The 21385-nt window shown below is 41.1% G+C and overlaps 3 protein-coding genes across 9 annotated transcripts in view; 1 reads left to right on the top strand and 2 right to left on the bottom strand.

Moving 5' to 3' along the window:
• Positions 1-501: 501 nt before the first annotated feature.
• sfxn3 (sideroflexin 3) lies at positions 502-9533 on the top strand. 2 transcript variants are annotated; one of them, XM_053435903.1, is made up of 11 exons: positions 502-610; positions 2547-2719; positions 3033-3203; positions 4151-4249; positions 4786-4861; positions 4962-5047; positions 5132-5259; positions 5757-5806; positions 5954-6003; positions 6101-6148; positions 6254-9533. In XM_053435903.1, exons 2-11 carry the CDS (start codon positions 2556-2558, stop codon positions 6348-6350), a joined length of 969 nt encoding a protein of 322 aa, XP_053291878.1. In that variant the 5' UTR covers positions 502-610; positions 2547-2555; the 3' UTR covers positions 6351-9533. The 2 variants fall into 2 exon arrangements, with proteins under 2 accessions (XP_053291878.1, XP_053291877.1); XM_053435902.1 differs by lacking the exon at positions 502-610 and adding an exon at positions 2101-2155.
• Positions 9534-9940: 407 nt separating this feature from the next.
• Positions 9941-21385, bottom strand: part of LOC128453172 (peroxiredoxin-like 2A) — a 13781-nt gene continuing 2336 nt past the window's right edge. Inside the window, exons 1-7 of one of the 6 annotated variants that reach the window (XM_053435905.1) lie at positions 15615-15715; positions 13598-13830; positions 12813-12992; positions 12265-12356; positions 12036-12176; positions 10787-10951; positions 9941-10695 (exon numbers count right to left, since the gene is read on the bottom strand). In XM_053435905.1, coding sequence (XP_053291880.1) covers positions 10600-10695; positions 10787-10951; positions 12036-12176; positions 12265-12356; positions 12813-12992; positions 13598-13784 — 861 coding nt within the window. In that variant the 5' untranslated portion in view covers positions 13785-13830; positions 15615-15715 and the 3' untranslated portion in view covers positions 9941-10599. Of the gene's footprint in view, positions 10696-10786; positions 10952-12035; positions 12177-12264; positions 12357-12812; positions 12993-13597; positions 13831-13907; positions 13927-14323; positions 14561-15614; positions 15744-21385 lie in introns of those variants that run through there. The other 5 variants (XM_053435904.1, XM_053435906.1, XM_053435910.1 and 2 more) reach the window with 5 other exon arrangements.
• Positions 16449-21385, bottom strand: part of LOC128453174 (peroxiredoxin-like 2A) — a 6975-nt gene continuing 2038 nt past the window's right edge. Inside the window, exons 2-7 of the mRNA XM_053435912.1 lie at positions 19046-19149; positions 18628-18798; positions 18188-18279; positions 17967-18107; positions 17694-17858; positions 16449-17609 (exon numbers count right to left, since the gene is read on the bottom strand). Coding sequence (XP_053291887.1) covers positions 17508-17609; positions 17694-17858; positions 17967-18107; positions 18188-18279; positions 18628-18772 — 645 coding nt within the window. The 5' untranslated portion in view covers positions 18773-18798; positions 19046-19149 and the 3' untranslated portion in view covers positions 16449-17507. The remainder of the gene's footprint in view (positions 17610-17693; positions 17859-17966; positions 18108-18187; positions 18280-18627; positions 18799-19045; positions 19150-21385) is intronic.

Here is a 21385-nt window from a genome sequence, read left to right as displayed (position 1 = left end):
AACCAATTATCTGCCGTCTTTGCTCCACGCCCACCTCCTGATGCCCTTCATGACAACAACCGCCCACAGCAGGTGCTGCTTTCAAAGACCCACACAAGCTCGTTTTCTAAAATACATGTCTGTCATGGTTGAGTGTGTTGCTGTTTTACTTTAGATTGATCAAATATTTTATCTTATATCTTATTCCATTGGGTTGCATGTATTTTACAAATGTATGTATTACATACCCAAAATGATCTTAAAATAGGATACATTGTCACTCAATATTGTAATATTGATCACATGGATTGAATTACAACCACAGTAATGATTGCCGTATACGTATTATGTTGTTGTGGTTGGATTAATGTTTTTAAAAAGACGTTTGCTTTGTTTTTATGCCTAAGAACAGTACAACCAGGCAAAGCCAGATCATGTATCAAATCGTCACGAAACTTTTTTTTACATTTCCTATGATCTCTCTATACAGTCTATTTGATCTCCCCGTCATTTGCAATGAAGCTGTGTTTTACGACACTCTGTGGAGCATTCGAAGGCGACACAGGTCTACCCGGCGCGGCAGTGATATTGAGAGGTCAAACATTTGCTACAAGCACCGGGAGCCGAGCTGGTGAGTCTCTGTGATGACTGCACACACTTGTTTACCTGATTTAAGTCACAATACGACTTATTGAACTAATGTTCTGTGTCCACACGTTCTCCTGGAACGCTAACTGCAGTGCTAGCATGTCAGCTAGCGTTTAAGCTACCTGTCATCCCGACAATATTTACCCAGTAGTGGTTTGTTTTGACGGCGTGATGAAGCTTCTCTGTCCCGTGGAGCTTGTTATTGAGCTTGTTATTCACGTGTTAGGGGATTTAATGTAGTGTTATTGTCATGTGTGTGTTTGTGTGTATGTGCTCCAGTGGTTGCAAGCTACTCAGGTTAGCCGCCCCGGCTCAAAGGAACCGAGGCAGCTTGTCGTGACTTCTCCAAATCCATGTGTCACCCCTTTTTTTTTTTTACACGCTCAGCACCTTACACTGTGACTCATGTAATTTTTATGAATGACTCCCTATCAGCAGATCCAACACCCGTGTTTACAACTGGGTGAACGTGTAGTGTGATGTGTGGTTTCAGTTTCTCCAATGGTCCAATCAGCTGACCTAAATTCCAACGTGCTGCTCGCCAAAGGTGACATGTAAAAATAAAAATGGTCATAAAACTGGGATTTAAAAGAAATACAACCATTAATCTACAATTATTAAAGGATATATATTGTAAATATGTACAGGAAGTGGCAAGTGTTCTACTGAGTGCCTGTGCTTTCTCTTTTGTCTGATTATAAACCAACTTTTATGGCAACTACTGTGATGTATGGAGGCAACAGGGCCAATTGTTTTGTTTATTGGAAAAAACGATTGTAGTTGAAAAACTTAAAGTTGAAGTTTTGTTTAAGATATAATGTTTTAAAAATAAGGTTGAGTGTAGGATTGTTTTCAATTCAAATATCATTTCGGTAAAGTTCTGGAAATATTTTGAATTTGATTTTTCAAAATGAACTGACATGCTAGAAATAAATCAGTCCCTAAAGGAAGCCACCGGCACAAATGGGGAACACTCAGATTCTACGATCTGAGCACAATAATGTGGTTGTACCTTCCTGGGCGAGACACTTGGCGTGTGATATAATTTGGCCAATCAGCAAGGCCATGTAATGGGTAATCATTGTGTTGGTTTATGAACGTGGCCTTGATTCACATCATTAAAGTAGATTAAGTACATTTGGTAAATTTGTACAACGTTTACAAAACTCTCATATCACCTGCACCAAACTGGCAATTTAACCGAAAGTAGACATCTTTCTCTTTCTTTGCACTAAGTGGTGGTATGTTTGACTTATTAAAAAAAAATATATATATATATTGACCTACAGTTTGAAGAGTTTCATTTTGAGTACAGTTTTCCCGTATCTTGTACTCGCAGCCAAAACTGATACGGGACATTTGAGATAAGCCTCCTGGGTAGTGGATACTCCCAAGAACAATCTGATAACAATTATCTTTATTTGACATAATATTAATAACTTATCCAACACTTCACTGTACATCCCTTATTTTCGCTTAACGCGCTGAGAGGCAGGACGTGCTGATGGAGACTAAACCTGAACAACTGGTCTGTGTGGTTTAATTTTCTCAGAGATATGTGTTCAGTGTATGTTCTAGTTTGTGTGTTGTTTAGTGGTTGGGCCGGGGGCTTTGCTTCAATACAGCAATACAACAATTTCCTGTACTGCAGCAAAGTGATTAATTGAGCAGAGGTGGGGGCTTAGTTGTGCAGCAAAGGTTTTTTAATTATACGAATTTCCTCTAGTGCTGGGACTCATCAAATATATGAGATTTGTTGTGTTGATGAGATATGCTTCCCTTTGAAATCACAAGCAACATTTAACATGCTAGAACACATTCTGTTGTTAAATTAAAAATAAGGTTTATAGAAACATATACCGTCAAAGCAAATAATCAAAACGGTTTTATTAATTAAACATTTGTGTCATTGATCATAGAAAGCCACGATGTCTGGAGAACTGTCCCTCAACATAAACATCAAGGAGCCACGATGGGACCAAGGAACATTCATGGGGCGTGCCAAGCACTTCTTCATGGTCACAGATCCAAGGACCGTCCTGCTGTCCTCTGAGACCCTGGATGAGGCCAAAGTGATTGTGGACGACTACAGGTAAAGTGTCAGGAGGTAGAGGGTGGGGTGGGGGTCTAAAGGATTATGTTAGAGTGAGTTCATTGATGTGAGGCATGGATAGAAATGAGCACAGGTAATAACACCAGTGTTCCTTGTTTAATGGGGTAAAACGACTCAAAATGAAAATGTCATACTTTGTGTTGATACGTTTGTTTAAGTAAGAATTTTTAAATGTATCTAAAACTGAGAAGGTAACACTATTTGTTGACAAACACATTAGTAGAACTCCCTTATCTGGTCTTTGTCCTGTGAAGTAAAGACTCAGTCTCTCCACCTTCTTGCCTTTTTTCAGGGCTGGGAATGCGAAGCCTGGCCTGACGGAGGACGAGCTGTGGAGAGCCAAGTACGTCTACGACTCTGCCTTCCACCCCGACACTGGCGAGAAGATGTTTGTGATCGGGCGGATGTCGGCTCAGGTGCCAATGAACATGTCCATCACAGGCTCCATGCTCACCTTCTACAGGTACAGCGCACATTTCCTGTTTTACTAAACACAAAAAGCAAGATTTATGATTTAAAATAGAGAAATGGAAATTTGTGATCGGCCAAAATCAAGAATAAATGTGTGTGACAGTTTCTATGTGACTGTAAATTCAACAATATGGCAGTCTGCAATAATGCATAAAAATAAGAGATTTTAATCCTTGTAGTGAACAGCATAGCTATGGACAATTATCACAGCCTAGGCTAAATCAGTTAGCAATAGGTGGTTAATAATGGCCCAGAACAAATATATCCCTGATAAATGTATTATTTAGTGCATTTTATAGCAGTGTGCACTGCTGTAAACCAGGGGGGGCTAAAGTCAGAAATTTCCGTTACATGGTGGTTTCAGTTTTAGTTTCATTATATGTAAAGTTGGCACAACAAAGAAACAAGGATAGGTCAGAGATAAAAGGTTTTATCTGAGAAAATAAACTAAATACTTTTACACACATCACATCAGAGAGAAGTTCTCAGATCAAAATCTCAATGTGAAAGTATAAATACAATATGTTTTTCAAACAGGGATGAGGGTTATGTGGCTGGTTATGTGCTGAATAAATGTGTGACTTTTCCTTCTGAATAACATTAAACAGCAACGATCAGTCCACATCCCGGTAAATATCAACAAAATGTAGAGTAATTACAAATATTGTTTTTTAGCCCAAGTGTAAGCTGAATTTTGAATAATAACAGTGTGTGACATTTTATAAAAGAAACAACTGCAAAAAAAGTCAATATAGCCTTGATTTAGTGGGGTTTTTCTCTTATTTTTTAGATCTGCTTATGTCCACCCTGATAGATCTATTGAAATACCCTGAAGATGCTTTGCTTGTGGTTTCTATCTCTGACGTGTTAAATGTAACACCACAGTTTTGACTGAGCAGTGTGAAATCTCACTTCCTCAACGTTCCCTCGTGTTCGCAGGACTACTCCGGCCGTGGTGTTCTGGCAGTGGGTTAACCAGTCCTTCAACGCAGTCGTCAACTACACTAACCGCAGCGGAGATGCCCCCATCAGCGTGAAGTAGGGAGGACTTCTCACCTCACATCCACTCTAGATCATTCCTGTCCTCCCCCAATACTAATGTCTGTAAGGAGGCTGTGGGAGCTGCCGTCCTCTCGGTATTACGTTCCACTGTTAAGCATGTTCAGCCCCATGTGACCATGCACTCATGTTGACATAGGTTATCCCCGTAGATGTCCGGTCAACTTGCATTTGCATTCTCTTCTCATTCTGCCAGAATTTGCACCTTTTCAGATGCTGCAGAAATACATTGAATGCATGAGCTCAGGACAAATGTCACAGTGCCTTCCTCTGCTTCTGTTTCTGTATGTTCTTGTTTGTTGAGCTTTGCATATTGATACATAGCATGAATTTGCACCCCAGCTGAGATGACTATTATTTGAAATATTTCACTCAAGTGTGACCGACAGATTACCAGCTGCACTCCTCGTGTTCTGTGGCAGAAGACAGCTATTTATGATGTGTTAACAGGTGAATCTTCTAAAAGAGGAAGTCGGTTATTAACGTATGTTTCTGATGCATCCGTCTCCTCGCAGTCAGCTCGGCGCAGCCTACGTCAGTGCTACTACTGGTGCTGTAGTCACTGCCTTGGGATTCAAGTCTCTAGCTAAGGTAATAATACCTGCGGCTCCAGTGAATCCACACATTGAGTGATGTGTAACTCAGATTCTGTTTTTCTGACCGTGTCTCTGTTTCGTCCCCGTCTTTGCAGCGTCTCCCTCCAATCGTCAGCCGGTTTGTCCCCTTCGCTGCTGTCGCTGCTGCTAACTGTATCAATATTCCCTTCATGAGACAGAGGTAAGAGCTCGAACATGAACCTTTCAGTAGCTTTTAGAGATTGTGACAGTGGCTTCACATAACTTTTGTTTTTGCTTCTACCAGGGAGTTGAAGTACGGTATCCCTGTGACTGATGAGAATGGAAACAGGTTAGGAGAGTCCCCCACTGCTGCCAAGCAGGCCATTGTGCAGGTGGTGGTTTCGAGGATCGGAATGGCAGTACCAGCAATGGGTAAATCATCTACTGATTCGATAAAGCAGCTGTTCTGCTGCGCCCTTCAGCTTTATTGAGCTTTACAGTGAAGTTCAGCTCTATGTTGAGCTGCCCAGCCCACAAGTTATCAGTTTTGGTTCACTCTCAGTTCCTGACTGCCTCAGCATAAAACATATTTTTCTAGTAAATTCACTTCACTTCAGACACTCAGCAGACAGACAGATTCGGGAGTAGCTAAATAGTTAAAGAGTCAGATATTCTTCTCAGGAGCTGGAAGAGACCAGTTAGTGAGTAATACAGTTAATCTGTGTATCTAAGTGACATAAAACCTGATGTACACTCAACTTATCCCACCCTACTTATCGAAACCAATCATCAGCTGACTCATCCTGGATGTTAAACTGTTGGTTTGAAAGTTGAAAAATAACTGTAACTAAAGTCTGTCATTTATCATCTTCTTTGCTTTTGTTCCTGAAGCAAAACACGTTACATTCTTTGTTGTTATTGTCTCACAGCCATCCCTCCGGTTATCATGAATGCTCTGGAGAAGAAAGCGTTCATGAAGGTGAGCATACTGCATGTATGACTGTCAAATATGTTTGTTTTTGTCTGTGGTTTTACTGGTGGTGCTGGTTTTCGTGTTTGTCCAGATGATGAATGAGTCCTGTCACATGCCACTTGATACACAGTCCTGTGTTTTCTCTCCCTGCAGCGGTTCCCAATTCTAAATGCTCCAATCCAGGTGGGGCTGGTCGGCCTGTGGTAAGTTATTGCACCAGCACTATCTACGGCCATGTTTTTATATGGACTCGAGCATCTGTAACTAACAAACCATCCCTCCTCTACATCTTATTTTCAGCCTGGTGTTTGCAACTCCTCTGTGCTGCGCCCTGTTCCCACAGAAAAGGTAGCGACAGCCTCTCTCACATCACTCTCATTGATACCTGTTGTACGTGTGTGTTTACTAAACCGTTGCATCAAATCTAAAACTTGTTCAATAATCCCTCTGTAGCTCTATGAGCGTGAGCGGGCTGGAGGCAGACCTGCAGGAGAGGATACACCAGACCAGTCCCAACACCACCACCGTCTACTTCAACAAGGGCCTGTAGGACCAGCCAACACATCTCCGTACACACGACACGCAGACACGCACACATATATGCACATGTCAGCTGGCGTGTGGGCACAAGTGGGAGGGCAATACAAAATGAATTTATGCTTTTTTTTTTTTTTTTGTTATTGTTGGTTTTGTGAAACTAGTGTATTTTTGTTTTTTGAAAATCTGACTGCACAGAGATTCTCCGAGTGTAAGAACGGAGGCTGATAATTATTTCGGAGGAGTCACTGAAGGGATAAGGAAAAAAAAAACTTTGAGAAGGATCATGACAGAAAGTTCTCTCTGTACATAGATGACACTCCGTAGAAAAGACAAACTGACTCCTTTATAAAACAGTGTCGTGTTTTCTGTCTTTGTTTAGTCGAAACTGCCTCTTCACTGGCGGCACTCGCTGATTCATGTTTGACTGACTTGTATATCATGTCGAGTTCAGGTTCGTACCAGTCCTATGATCTCACTCCAGTTTAAAATGAAGGCTTGTGCTCCTGAGTCATATATGTATCGTAAATATTAGGATTATTCTAAGGTGGTACAACTTTTTTCGCTTTTCCAGTTCTTCCCTCGTCATCGTCACATTATTCTTTTGTGATATTTTAGGTTAATAGACACTACCCATGTTTTGTTTGAATTGCCGCAGTTACACTGGAACAAAAGTTGTGTTAATCGGCCCTGAATAGTTCAACCTTCGATGAATAAGTTCCTCTTTTGTTGTTCTCTGCTTCCTCGTTTACTGTCGCACCTTCTTAACTCTGTTCATCTCTCCTTAAAGTGTACTTATGCTCCTCCGTTCTCTTAGACCAGGCGGTGAGGTGCTAGGTAAAGTTGGCACATGTGTAGGAATCATATGACAAAAGCTTAGTAGAGTGCGTCAGAGGGTCTGTTGTGTGTTCTGTGATCTGTCAGCGTAAACATGTGCTGTTTTTATATGGCAGCCTGTTTCTGAAGGCCTTTAATTATTTGAGATCACTTTATGAACTAGTGCAGTGGTTAACTGTAGTAGCATATTGATGAGTTCTTTGACTGCTCTAGGCCATGTTTGCTGGTTTTGTTAGCTGGAGAAGAATGTCCTATGTTGTGTCATTGTTTTGTCGCCAAGAAAAATATGTGATCATAGACGACGTGTCGCTGCAATAATGCAACTTAGACTCCAGTTTATTGGATTTATTGTTGGAAATACAGGGTTATTAAGTGCAGCAAACAGCCAGCCACCTGCACTGGAGCCACTGATGTTCCATTGTACCAAATGAACGTAGCTAGTGGGACGGACGGACGGAGAGAGAAATATTGAATACTTATAATATCCAGATCGTGTGTGTGCACAGTATTTGTTGATGCTTTGTCGTTGACAGTTTGGCCGAGTTTCCTCTTCTCTGATCAAACTCCTTCACGTTGTTGACCAAGCTATCAAACACAAACACACAGCTGTCTGCCGGGATTAGATAGTGAGGACCTATCAGCTCAGTTTATTCCAGTGCTGTCTGACTGATGTAAGAATAAGTATATTTTTCTCGGATGTATTTATAGAAAATATCTATACTAAATATATAAATATATGAATATATATATATATGATGTGTAATGTATGGAGCACATATGCATGAGGGATTTTAGAGATTTTATCATGAAGGTGGGCCTCTGTTCGCAAATCCACCAGATGGCCCCATATACCCTGTCAGGTGCTTGTGTTGTAGGAGCACAGAGGAGCAGAGTTTAATAAGCTCCTGCTCCTCCTGCTCTAGACCCAATGAGCTCTCACTTTAGATGAATGAGAACAGGCACAGATCACCAACTATGATTCACTGTTTGTGTTGTGTCATGTGCAGAAACAAAAACTAATCCCAACAGTAGGATTGTACAAGTCGAGGTCATACTTGAATTCATCACCATTTGGCATCACGCGAGTCACTTGAGATTGTTTCTGAAATTTGAGGTTGAACATTACAATAACAGGATTGTAGCAACTGCCGAACCAGTTGCATCTTCAGATACGTGATGATTGTGTTTATGTGTGATCCTGTGATTCAGTGGTTTCAATCCCAAATGAAGTCATTACCACCTCGAGATTCCTCTCCTGGAACAGTCTTCATATGTGTTTAAACTTCTGTAGGAGAAGGATTTCTTTGTATTACTTAAACATGAAGTGCATCACATTTTCCAATCACACATTTCTTCCAGCTGCTCTTTTAGTCACTTTCATGTTAACGTTTAAACCTGGAGCAACAATAACACTGTCTCTGTAGCGTTCATGTGAACGGATGTTGGTAACTGTCTGAATCTCTCTTCACCTTCTGTAACACGGACTGGTGCTGCTGCAGGACAGTGTTTCAGTGACAACACCATTAATACATGTGGGTTTCTGTGCTTATTGTCTCCAATGTGTTGTGTTTGGGGTGTTTTTACTGCTGAGGGCAATACTGCACTATATAACCTTTGCTGTGCTGCTGTAGTAACTCTATGCATTTCTGTTGCGGGAAAAAAAAGCTTTTTAAAATATATATCGAAAGTTATAATTGTTTATCATGCTGGTTAATGTTGAATGAGTCCCATTACTGCAAATTCATTCTTCAGCCATTGGCTCAGTTTCTGTTGTTTTCCATTATTCTCTGCTGTTTGAATTGTGACGTGCTAATGTCAAGAACAAACCTGGACGGTTGTCGTGAGCGTTTAAACACACACGTGTGTCTCAGCTTGTCGCATTCGTAGATCGAGCCAAAGATGAGACGGGTAAGAATGGTACAGGATTGAGAGGAGTGTGAAGCTTTTTAATGTTTTCGCTTCAGCTTTATTGTACCGACCTGATACTGATCAAAAAACATGTTTTTATTTTAACAGAAGTGATCCTCGGTGCAAAATCACATTTTTCAACAACTTTAAAATACATCGGCGCAAAGTTTCGAAATATAAATCTCAATAGGCATCAATTTTGTTGACATCACAATAAATCAGACTATTACACATTTTTTATTTTGGTTGTGCATGTCATGAAAAATAAATGTAATCCTTGCTAACTGAAAGCCAATGTAAAGACAATCTGTGACACTCATGAATGTTTCTTGTTATTTCATGTTCATACGTCTCGTCAATATTGGATCAGTGTTTCCTCCCTTTTATTCTGTATTGTTTTGATGTGACATGTATTTTACTTAGAACGACTGAATAAAAAGTGTAACATTCATGTCTGAACTCTCCTCTTATTGAGATACTAGTGAATATTGTATTTAATTATAATTTTTATTATAATATTACCTTAAACTCTCAAGGAAAAGAAGTTAATGTCAATGTAGGAACCATCTTTTGTCTAGTTGGTGCCATAGTGAAACAGGGCGATCAGATAAAACTGCTGTTGGCTCCAGCGGGAAAAAAATATAGGATTTAAATCTGATGTTTTGTTTTTAGATGTGACGATAAACAAACATGGGTTGTTTATTACCAACATGTTTGGACTCATCCATGAGAACTTTCCCGTCAGTGTTCAGCCTCAGTGTGTGGCAGTCTCTTCTCTGTAGATGTAGTCAATCTACTGAGTATGGGTCAGATTTCTATACTTGAAAATCGGTGTTCAGAATACGAGCACAGTGAAGATATGGTGATGAGGTTCTTTATTACGTTTTATCTTCTTTTGCTAGTACACACGCGTGCAGAAATACACAATCTCTCTGTCTAACACACACACAACAGCGACACCTGCGTCAGGCAGCACAAACTCTCCTCCACATGGCGACAGACGCTGAACATTTGTGTGTTTGGGCATCAAACCTGCTCCTCTCAAAGCTGAGTTTAGAGTCAGGTTGTCATTATTAGACACACACATGGACACGCACCTGTCAACCATGTTTGAGACACGTTTATGAACCTGAGCAGGAGAAGCAAACAAAACAGGAATCGTGAAAGATAGAATTATTAATATAGACTGAAGATTTCAAGAGAACTTAAAAGTAATGGACGATGTACATGAATGAAAACGCTGCCTTTAAATCCCCCCCACTACCTGTTTGTAATGTACCCGTTTTTAAGAAACTAACTTCTTAGGTTTCTTCGGAGGTAGAGAGAGATACTCATTATTACTGGCTCTGTATTTCACAGCTCTGCTTTTGTAAACGACATTTAATTAATGTGATACAACACAAACATACGTAAAAGCAGTTGTAAAAATTATACTTCAGTGATGGGTGGACTCGGCACTTCAAACTTAAAATGTTAACATTCCTCTAGCTCTAAATCCAGCCTGCTCTTTGAGGAATTTACTTCGCCGGAACAATCTTCTTGACAGCCTCCAAAACATCTGCAGCTTTCACCTTGTCTCCAAACTCCTTCTCACGGTGTTCCAAGAGAATCCCCTGCAAAACACAACAAGCAGTTCAAACACAGACGCTTAGTGAAGCTCTACTGAGCCGAATCGTATCTTAGCCCAGGTGGGGGCGGAGCTACCTGGTCTCCCGGCCCAATGACAAACACTCCGCCCAGAATGAAGCCCTCTCCGTTCATGTTGCCCTGGTAACCGGACCGCCAGGCCCGCATGAAGTTCTGCCACACGCCGAGGCGGATGAACCCCACACCCCCCATCTTCCTCTGCAGCGGACCGTAGAAGAGTTTCTGTAATCACAAGGTTTCAGGTCTTAAATGGACAATATAAGATGAACATAGTTAGGGCCTGAGCACTGAACGGAGGGAGGCCCTATTGAGTTGAAAGGATTTTTACTATTATTATTATTTCCCTTTCGGGGGCTTTTTCAGGGCCTAGACATGCTAAAAAAATCATGAAACTTTGCAGGAAAATTCAAGGCCTAAGGATATTTTTGTATTGATAGAGTGGACCGTAAGGAGCAATTAGCAGGTGAGGATCGACATCACTCGACCGACAGAGGAAGTGAAGTGTTAGTCCTTGCCGCAGTGCACAAGACACTTGCAACACGGAGACGTGCGCTTAGTCATCGATCGCTCTCTCCACTATCCGCAACATGCTTCAAAATGTCTGTTAGTGCTACAACGTAGCCCTAGATTGTTGCTAATTTTGAATTCACAACATGATTCTTTATCACCCCAACCTAGCAGCAGATAAATACAGGTTTTTAAAATATAGATATGTGACTTATTTTCATTCCCCAGTAATAACTTATGATAAATAATCTATTACCCGTAGAAAGATTATTAAAACGATGTTAACGTCTCAGTTAAGACTCTAATGTTCATAAGATGTTCCACTAATGGACTAGAAGATCCACAACCAAGCCTTTAACCTCAAAAAGGGATAAAATTGATTAGGAAAGAAATTTGTGAAAAATGTGTTGATTGTTAAGGTCATTTTTTAAAGCCAAAACAAATGCAGTTCGCTGTTTTTTTTACTCAAAATATTCAGTCCCTCTAACTGTTTCTTTTACAAAAACAGATACTTTTTTCAACCTTTCCACTATCAACTTGGTTTGGGTTAGTTGGTTTGACACAACAAGTAGTTTGAATATGCAAACCTAGGCTTAAATAGAAACTATGACGGCTGACTGTCTACGTGGACGGTACAAACTTGATGACGGATAGCGCGAGCATTAGGCAAATACAGGTGCACATCTATACAAGGCAGTAACCCAGCAAAACATCTCTCTTATGTTTCTATGAGAAATGTAAAGCAGTTTTGGCTCATTATGAAACTGTGGGGGGGACACGATCCGATGCGGTCTCCTACCATTTCATCTACGTAGATGTCCCCAGCGAAGTGCGGTCTGAAGTCCTGGATCTCTGAGCCGACATTCTCCTTCACCACGGCGACCAGAGGGACCCCGAGCTCTTCCAGCTGGGGCTTCAGAGAGGACAGCTCAGAGGCCTCCTATAGAGAGAGAGAGAGAGATAATACCATCAGAGAAGATTTTACATAAATACACTCTGAATAAAAGCTCAGAAACACGTGCGATTACCTCTCTGCACAAAAATCACCCAGGCCGTCGTACGACCATGACCACGGCCCCGCTCTGCTCCCACAGGCTCTTTGCTTTGATGACTGTGGCGTCTGCAGACAAAACAAGAACAAACTGTTTCGAAAACATGTTCCTCTTCAATAAAGTAACTCAAATGATATTTTTTCACATCTGCAAGAACTCATTTGAACTTATGTGCGGAAGAGAAAAGATTTGGCCTTCAAATTAGAAAAGGACGATGTTCATTTATTAAAGGGAACATGTATATGTTGAACACGCTTGTGAAGAATAACACAGGACTTTCGGCTTCAGGCTCAGTGATCTAATCTTTACAAGCAGCTGATTTAAGAAAGCAGCTTAGTCTTACATGCTACACACGACACATCATGTACAAAGCGTGCCCCTCATGCAACAGCAAGGAAAACTATGAATGGCCGATTATTGTGCTGATGTACTGTTAATTCCTAATGGGTTCACGGGTTGTTAAGAAAAAACAAGATTAACGTAGGGTGACATAATTAAAACGGTCAATCAGAGAGCCAGCCTACCATCTACGGTGGAGCGCAGGTCAGCATCTTCCAGGTGCTCCAGCGATGCCATGGCAGCTTTAGGCAGACACAAATCAGTGTTGGCCAGGAAGATCCCGGCCAGTGCTGCTCCGACAGCGCCCAGACCCAGAGACCACATCCCCATCTCCAGAAGATCCCCCTCCAGCCCAGAGGAAAACACTGCAGCACAGACAGTGAGATACATCAGAAAGGTCTGAGGCACAATCACAACGTAAAAGCAACTTTTACTTTTTTTTTTTCTTTATAAAGAAAATCATGACCTTTATTATATAACCTTCTGCCTAATGTTACAAAGTGCTTTACACAATGATAATCAAAGGATAAAACATGAGCAGACAAGATAAAATAAAATAGATAGAATAATTTAATTTAATAGGATTAGTCTGTGTAAATAAGAATCAATAAGTTGCTAATCTTTCATAAACAGAAACGTTTTAAGAAGGGACTTTAAAAGAAGCTAGATGATGAAATGAATTCAGTAAAGTCATCATCAACTTCTTCTTTTCACTGTGACATATTTTTTCATTTATTCAAATATCTAACAAGAAGTTACTCCAAGATTCAAATATATTTATATACACACCAAGAAAATCTGCTAATAGTTATTATGGCCTTAATGAAGTGGTTTCATGCTTTGTTGATTAGACTCTAGCCTGAAGTTAACCTTAAGAAGTTACTGTTTATGCGATGTTAATCTTGCAGACTGTATTTGTTTGGGTTGTGACAGAGAACACTTGGATCAGTCCAATGCTACATGTCCTTGCCTGGAGTGGGCTTGTTTGGCTCAGGACTGGATTTGGCTCTACTCTGGTGAAACGGAGCAGAGTGGGTTCTCAAAATATGGGGCCTGGCTGTGGCGGAGGACAGGCGGCTCAGGGTAAGGCTGCCCAGAGAGAGGTGCATGGAGACAGACCTCCTCACAGATGGGGAGCATCTAGACAGAGCCAACATCTGGACCAGGACAAAGCCTGACTATACAACCCCCTTCAAGAGTTCACTGAAAGACAGAAACACACAACGTCTTGTCTATGAAAGATAAACCAGCCGTGCCATGCCAGAAAAAAAACACCCCACCTGTACTGCAGCCCATCTTTCGAAAAGCCCACATTGGATTGCATGGATTAATTCAAGATTGCTCTGCTAGACCAACCAGCCATGTTTATTATATAGAAGATAACAGCGATGTTCAGATGAGAGCATGATAGAGCAAAAAAATGTGTGGTTGACAGTTTCAGTGCAAAAGTTCTCTTACTTGCAAATAAACTTTCCGTTCTTCAACCCCAAGTTCTCTTTTTTGTCAAGCAAATACATCGACAGAGAAAATGAACTGAAACTCAAAGGTAGACACACAAGACACACAGAACTCCCTACACACTGTGCACTATTAAACACGACCAGTGTAGCTGATATATTACACAAGACGAAAACCGACAACATGTTTGAAAAATACCAAAATCTATCTTATAGGAGTAGAACAAATTTATACTGACTTTTCTCTGTTTCCAAGGTGTGAAGAAAATACTCGTTCGCCTGAGACTCGTCTCATAAATCCCCAAAATGCATTTGAAAACGGACAGTTTGCAAAGTGGAAGGACGAAGAGATGAAAAAATAGAGAGAGAGAGAGAGAGAGAGATACACCCTTCCCCCCTCCTCCCCCCTGTGACACAAACAAAAGTCTGCTCTCCGTGAATGTGTCTGCAGCCGAGCGAGCACTGAGCGAGCCGCTAACACTGCTACTGACACACATGATGGACAAGTTGCTTCTTTTTGTTTTTTCTGCACAGCTCTCAGTCGTAGCACCTCTAATCTTGCAGTAGATCTTTTTCTCTTGTGCCATGAAAACAAAAGGTTTCTATTCTGTTATATGTGGTCGCCTTAACTTTTCTCTGTCGGGAAAAGGAACAGCTCAATTTTATGGTTTTAGCACATGAATGTGCAAAAGATGTTTTCGGTTAAATGTTAAATAATAATTTACAATTTGTTGACTATTTGCACAGCTCTCTTATCTATGAACCCTTTAAATTTCTGTAGCAAACATTGAGGAAAATTTGCTCAAGTTAAGATTGGAAGAGAATGATTATTTAATTACAGCAAGAAGGGAAATGGTTAATAAAATGACAGGGCTTCATTTGATAAATTGATAAGTGCAGGGCTCTCCTCTAATATCTGACTTGGTCACTTGAGAAAAAACCTGTGGAAATCACATGTTACTATCAAATGAATGAATGTGGGCTGAGCTGGTGTGAACCTCTCATCTGACAAAACAGACCAACCTGTAATCCTTCAGATATTCTAATAAACTAAACAACAGTGATTCGTACCTTGGATACATGAGCTGTTACTTGGTTTATTAGGAATCCAGCAGAACTCTATCTTGCTGGTTGAAAACAGTAAAGTCTTATCTGGGCTGTAAAGGTGAGGTGGTGACAACACTGACCGGACGTCCCACCGGAGACAGGTGATGACCTTGATCCGATCGACACGTGATTCATGACTTCACCTGCAGTTAAAGCTGTGATCGAATATTAATTTAGATAAATATTATGACCAGAGGCCTCGGGGTGAAGAGGATTACATAATAAACACACTGTCGGTGCCCTGCAGAGTTCACTACTGTCAGTGCTGCGGGACAGACGGAGGCTACATTAGCATTAAGCTAACTGTGAGCCGTGTGTTCAGTGGATAGCACAGCTCGATGCAGCGGGCGAGTCTGTGCAGACGCTGTCGACGGGTTATTAATGTTTGGATCAGTTCTCTGATCAGTTTTCTGATTCACTCACCTCAGGCAACGACGCTGCAGAGATCCGATCACACGCAGGAGTGCGAAACGATCCAGAGACAGAGAGCAGGGAAACTAATCGAACAAGATCGACCGGCTCGGACGAGAGAGTGTATTCAGGTGCTGTCGGAATAATCGTAAAAATTTGCTCCCGACAACTTTTTTAAAAACTGAAAGTAAATAAATGAAAACATTGATGACAAAGAGAGGAATCAGGTATGACACAAGAATGGAGTGTGTACATATGGAGTAGTAAGATATCTAACTGTTGAAATTCAGGAAAAGGAAATTATAATAATAGCAATATTACTACTTATATTACTACTACTACTACGAATAATAATAATGATAACGTTGATAATAATAATATTTTAATAATAATAATAGTTTTCATAATCATCATCGTCATTAGCATCATGAAAGTATAGGCTACCTGGGGAAATTGTGTTAGTAATTAGTGATGTATATATATATATTATATATTTATCAGCTTTAAGACATCTAGGTGGCGAGTTTGAGAATTTCTGCTCGTGAATAAAGAACTTTGTGTTCAGCTCTTATACATTTTTTTCTCTTGCAAATGACATGTCCACTTCCTCCCTGTTTCAAACGCACCTGGTCCCTTGTCCTCACTCTTCGACATCATGCAAATGGTCTGTAGAGTAGTTGGGGTTTAGTTTAAACGCCCCAAACACTCAAAAACAACATAGAGAACTTTGTGTACTCATGGAAGTTGTGACAAAAGGGAATTTTCCCGAGGAGCACGTGAACGCGTAGGAAGAGAGCGAGCACGGAGACATAAGAAGACACAGAAACAGGTAAAACAACAAACCAATCAGCTGGACACGAACATTGTTTTATTATGAGATGTCAAACAGAAGAAAACACTGCCTCACTCCAGCTGTTTATCCTCCATCACGTCATCACATCCCTGTCTTGTTTTGAGGTGATGAGTTGGTGTGTTCACATCAGAGCTGTGTCTCTCATCTGAGATTTAGAAACAGGTCTTCATTAAAACACACGAAACACCATCACACATCCAAGCCCAGGTTTGCAGACGGTGGACGATAAGCTTTTAAAGTGGCACATTTCAGCTGTTGCTTTGCTTAAAGGGAAAGTTCACCCAAAAATGAAAAATTCACTTACTGTGCCTATGGAGGGGTGGGTGAAAGTGTTGGAGGCCACAAAACACTAAACAGAGTTGCAGCCATATCCAATATAATGGAACTTAATGGTGAACACTGTGTTTTTAGCCTAAACTTCCACTGATATCTTACTCCAGAGCCACGTTCACTGGTGGATCACAGCTGTTATTTAGGCACTAAAAACAAGGTATTTTCCATTTTCAACTTTTAAAGTTTTATACATTTTAAGAATCACTCACCATTAACTTCAATTGTATTGGATTTGCCAGCCATGCTGTTTCCCCCCGGAAACTGCAACAACTTTTTGTGCATTTTCACACATCATAGTGGTGAGTAGTCAATTCAATTTTTGGTGAACTATCCCTTTGAGACACCCTGAAACAACAGCATTAACACATTGAGATCATGCAACTGCCACATGAGCAGAGTATGTGTTAAATGTGTTGTAAGTCAAGGTGCAGTGAATCCAGGCTCAGACTGAAAGCCACGAATCCGGAAACAATGTAACATGGAACCGGGCATTAAAACAATATCAATAATTATCGCATTGTGTCAACACATTTAGGAGTTGATTTGAGAGTTTAAAGCCACAACAAGGAGCAAAAATCTGTCTTTAAACTTAAACAAAAGATGATATTAACTGTGATAATTATCAATATCTTATATTTTATCTTGATATAATTTTTGGCCGCGTCATCCAGCCCCACTACGACATGAAACCACACCAACAAACGTTCACATTCTGAGCTCTATCTTTTCATGTTGTCTTGTATCTTCCGTGCTGTTTTGAGGACCGCCAGCAGATTCACTTTATCCCCAAACTCCTTCTCGCGGTGCTCCAGTAGAATACCCTGAGGGGGGAAATAAATAAAAAATGATCATACTCCGATAGATCATCCAGATCCACTTGTCAGAAAATATGAGTTCTCCCAAACCTGATCTCCGGGTCCAATGACGAAGACTCCTCCCAGGACAAGTCCTTCCCCTCTCAGGTTTCCCCTGAAGCCTCTCCGATAAGCCCGCCACAGGTTCCTCCACACACCAACACGCAGGAACATGGAGAGAAACATCCATCGCTCTTGAGGGCCGTAGAAATTTCTCTGTGAGAAAAATATAAAGGCAGCTTATTGGCTTAAATCGTGTAACCCTCCATGTGTGACTTAATATCTCAAAGGCATCTGTGGGGGAGGGGATTTACAAAAACAGACCTGCTGATCCACGTAGACCTTCCCAGAGAAGTACTTCTTGAAGCCGTCCAGCTCTTTGCCAATGTTTTCTTTCACCACGGCAAAAAGTGGGACTTCAAGGTCCTGCAGCTGGGATTTGAGAGAGGACAGCTCAGCGGCCTCCTGCAAAGACAGAGGCACAGACATAATCAAATAGCATGAATCACCAGTCAGGTGAATACAGGGCTCTTGTGATTTCATACCTCTCTGCACAATAATCATCCAGGTCGTCGTAAAACCACGACCACAGCTCCAGTCTTCTCCCACAGGGTTTTGGCTTTGTGTCTTTCATGGACTAAAGGAAACACAGACCTCGTATCCATCAGATAAAGACGTCCACAGACGGTGGGTTAAGTTCTGTCGTAGATAATCTGAGGTGCCAAATGCTGGGTTTTCATCATCTCAGGGATTAACTTCAATTTAAGTGTTCATGAGTGTTATTTGCTTATTTTGTGTCAAACCAATTTAATCCTTCGAAGTTCTGTAGGATCGAAAGATGGGTTTACTTTTTTATTAGCTGTTTTCTTCAAATCTTTTTCGTTTTTATAATAAATAAACAGATACCCTTCTTAAGGACTTTCAGTAGAAGTGATTGGGAATAAAATCCACCGTTCTCACGGCTTGTTTCTGTGGTGTGGCTCACCTCCTCCTGTGGTCTTCAGCTCCGTGTCCTCCAGCACCTCCAGGTTGGCCCATGCTGGTTTGGTCTGGAACCAGTCGGCGATCGAGCTAATGACCTCTGTGACAAACAGGCCCCAAAACTGTAGCACCTCGGTCACAGTCACCATCACCTTAAACTCGCTCCACAGGCCACCTGCAGAGAAATCATGTATAAACATTAAGTATAGAAATTGTTAATTTCTTATTCCATTCTCTTTGTCTGGAGTTTCTTAAACTCAAACCTAAAGATGTTAAAGCTATTTCACATTGTTCTTCCATCTGAACACTTGACACTTATTCATAATTATAATGGATTAGTTACATGCATAAATTTCCCCAAAGACAAAAATACCATTAAGATGAAATCGTGAAAGTTTTACGTGTAGAAAGGTGATACTCACCGGACTGTGGCTCGCTGCTGATGTGGAGGAATCTGAAGTTTTCTCCCGACCCTTTAAGCCCTCTTAACTCAGATCAGTGGGGCCACAGTGAAAGCCTCGTTTATCTGGACGTAACATGAGAGGAATTTTTCTCTGACTGCTGTGAAACAAGGCTCGTGTTGAGCTGGATCATCAGTACCAGGTTCAGCATGGTGCTGAGTGCGGTTCTCATCAAAGAGCAATGTTGTTCAAGCTGTTGATGTGATAAAACAGAATCTGTAATTCAGTATTTGAAAGTGATGCCTATCAAGACAATGCCTCTTTCCCCTGGTTTTAGACTAAGTGGATTTAAATGTCTTATTTTAATTGCTGAAATGTACTAGTGGAGATAATAATTAAGTATCCCTGTATAAATGTATGCTTTTTATTTTCACATCAGGTCAGACCCAGTATCTGCGGACGGCCTGAGATCTCACTCCAGCTGTCGAGGCTCATAGCAAGACTGCCCCCTGCAGGAGGTTAGTACCATTACCCAGCAGACTCACAGCTGACAGTTGTTTTCATAATGAATTAGCTTGAATACTATTACTTGATTAATTATGTTGTGTGTAAAATGTTATAATTCAGCCATCGTGTGCTAAACAATTTTTCGTAAGAACCATCTTTAAATTCTATTATCTGCAACGACACTGTGGCCACAGACCCCGTAACCAGACTCCGTGCCATTAGCTTTACGTCTAAATTGTGTCTAAAGTGTGTATGATTTGTCCTGGGGTGGTGGTGGAGTTTTGCACTTAAACTTTACTTCTTTACTCTAATTTATGTTTAGGCTCGGTTTGCACTTTGTTTATTATTTTGATCAGATTTGTTCCTCGGTCCCTTTGGCCTGGGGCCCCCAAAGTCCCTTGAAACGCTCCTGCAGTTCAACACATAGAAAACTTTTATTTTTCTATATTTTTCTACTTTATTGCTATTTATAGATCAAGCACAACCTAAAAAACATCCTGTCTCCATTTTATGAGCCTTTTTACCACCAGCAACAGTGGAGATAGCAGCTTTAAAGGACGAGCCATTGTTGAAAACAGAGACTTTAGTTCACATGGTAAGCGTTAGCTGACGAGTGAAGTGATTGTCTCACTCCTGCGTATCTTGTGTGATTGAGGCAAATTGCTCGAGTGGTATTGTGGCAATATTTCAGTCATCAGTGACAGATTCACAGAGGAATGTGCTGAGGGTCCAAAATGGGCCAGAATAGAGATGGGATAGGATGACACTCCTCGAGCCCAGCTGCTGCCCTCCCTCTGTGCCGCTCGGACATATATGCGTGTGTGCGTGTGTGTCTGTGTGTGTGTGTGTCTGTGTGTGTGTGTGTGTGTGTGTGTGTGTTTGTGTGTGTGTGTGTGTGTGTGTGTGTTTGTGAGATAGAGTGTGTCTCATGCTTGTTCTCATCGTTTTAAACCCTTTTAAGTCTTTCTCTAAAAAACGTAATGGGCTTCTGTTGGATAGATACAGTGTATGGGCCAGAATAGAGATGGCCCATACACATCATACATATATATATATATGATGTGTTAAAGTGGGGTTTGTGCTTGTGCAGATAATCAGACATTTACAGTTAATAATTAGCTATGAGTGGTCAGTGAACATTTCACACATCATGAGGCACGGCACTAATTTGTGAGGTTCAAGTGAGGTCTTTGCCAGGTCACACTTTTGTAGCTGGTTTTCTCATCACAAGCAGGCATGTACACACACACATGCGTGCGCACATGAACACACATGCACTCGTGGATGCAAATAAACACAAATACACAACAGCCTCATCCTTGACCAGTGCTTCTCTGGAGGGGAGTTTGTGGGGGCCGACAGCCAATCAGAGCTGGAGATTTGCACCCCACCTCCTGTGTTGCGTTCTTGCACACAGGGATTGGTTGACATGAGAAGTGGGCCATAGTAATTACTGTGACAGTTAACGTTGGTGTTTCATAAAACAAAAATTCCAGCCAATGAGACTAAATCAGATAAATACAAACAAGAAGTCAAACATTCAACACGTAATAAATAACTTTTAACACAGAGAGTTGGCTGAAGCTGTAACAGCTTGTGACAACACAGAACAACAACACTGATAAAAGAAAATTCTGTTTACATCTGTGTACTATCTACTCTTTATCGACATGTTATTCCTTATATAACACTAATCGCTCCTCAGTTGCTCGGCCATGCAGTAAAGCGTCAGGCCAGCAGGATCCAACTCATTCTGCCCGCCCTGCCGGCCATCCAGATGGAACTGGCTGGTAACCAGAAGAGCAGAGAGGAGCTGCGGAGGTAAACTGAGCGTCCTTGAACCGGGGGAAAAAC

The sequence above is a fragment of the Pleuronectes platessa genome, chromosome 12, assembly GCF_947347685.1.
Source record: "Pleuronectes platessa chromosome 12, fPlePla1.1, whole genome shotgun sequence".
Lineage (NCBI taxonomy): Eukaryota > Metazoa > Chordata > Actinopteri > Pleuronectiformes > Pleuronectidae > Pleuronectes > Pleuronectes platessa.
This window is presented reverse-complemented; position numbering and strand designations above follow the sequence as displayed.

What these genes read in the sequence shown, in the direction of transcription:
- sfxn3 (XM_053435902.1), top strand. Translation starts at nt 2,132, where the DNA reads ATGGAGACTAAACCTGAACAACTG. An exon ending in AGAAGAAAGCGTTCATGAAG is followed by an intron (nt 5,807 to 5,953) that starts GTGAGCATACTG and finishes CTCTCCCTGCAG; the next exon opens with CGGTTCCCAATTCTAAATGC. An exon ending in GTGGGGCTGGTCGGCCTGTG is followed by an intron (nt 6,004 to 6,100) that starts GTAAGTTATTGC and finishes TCTTATTTTCAG; the next exon opens with CCTGGTGTTTGCAACTCCTC.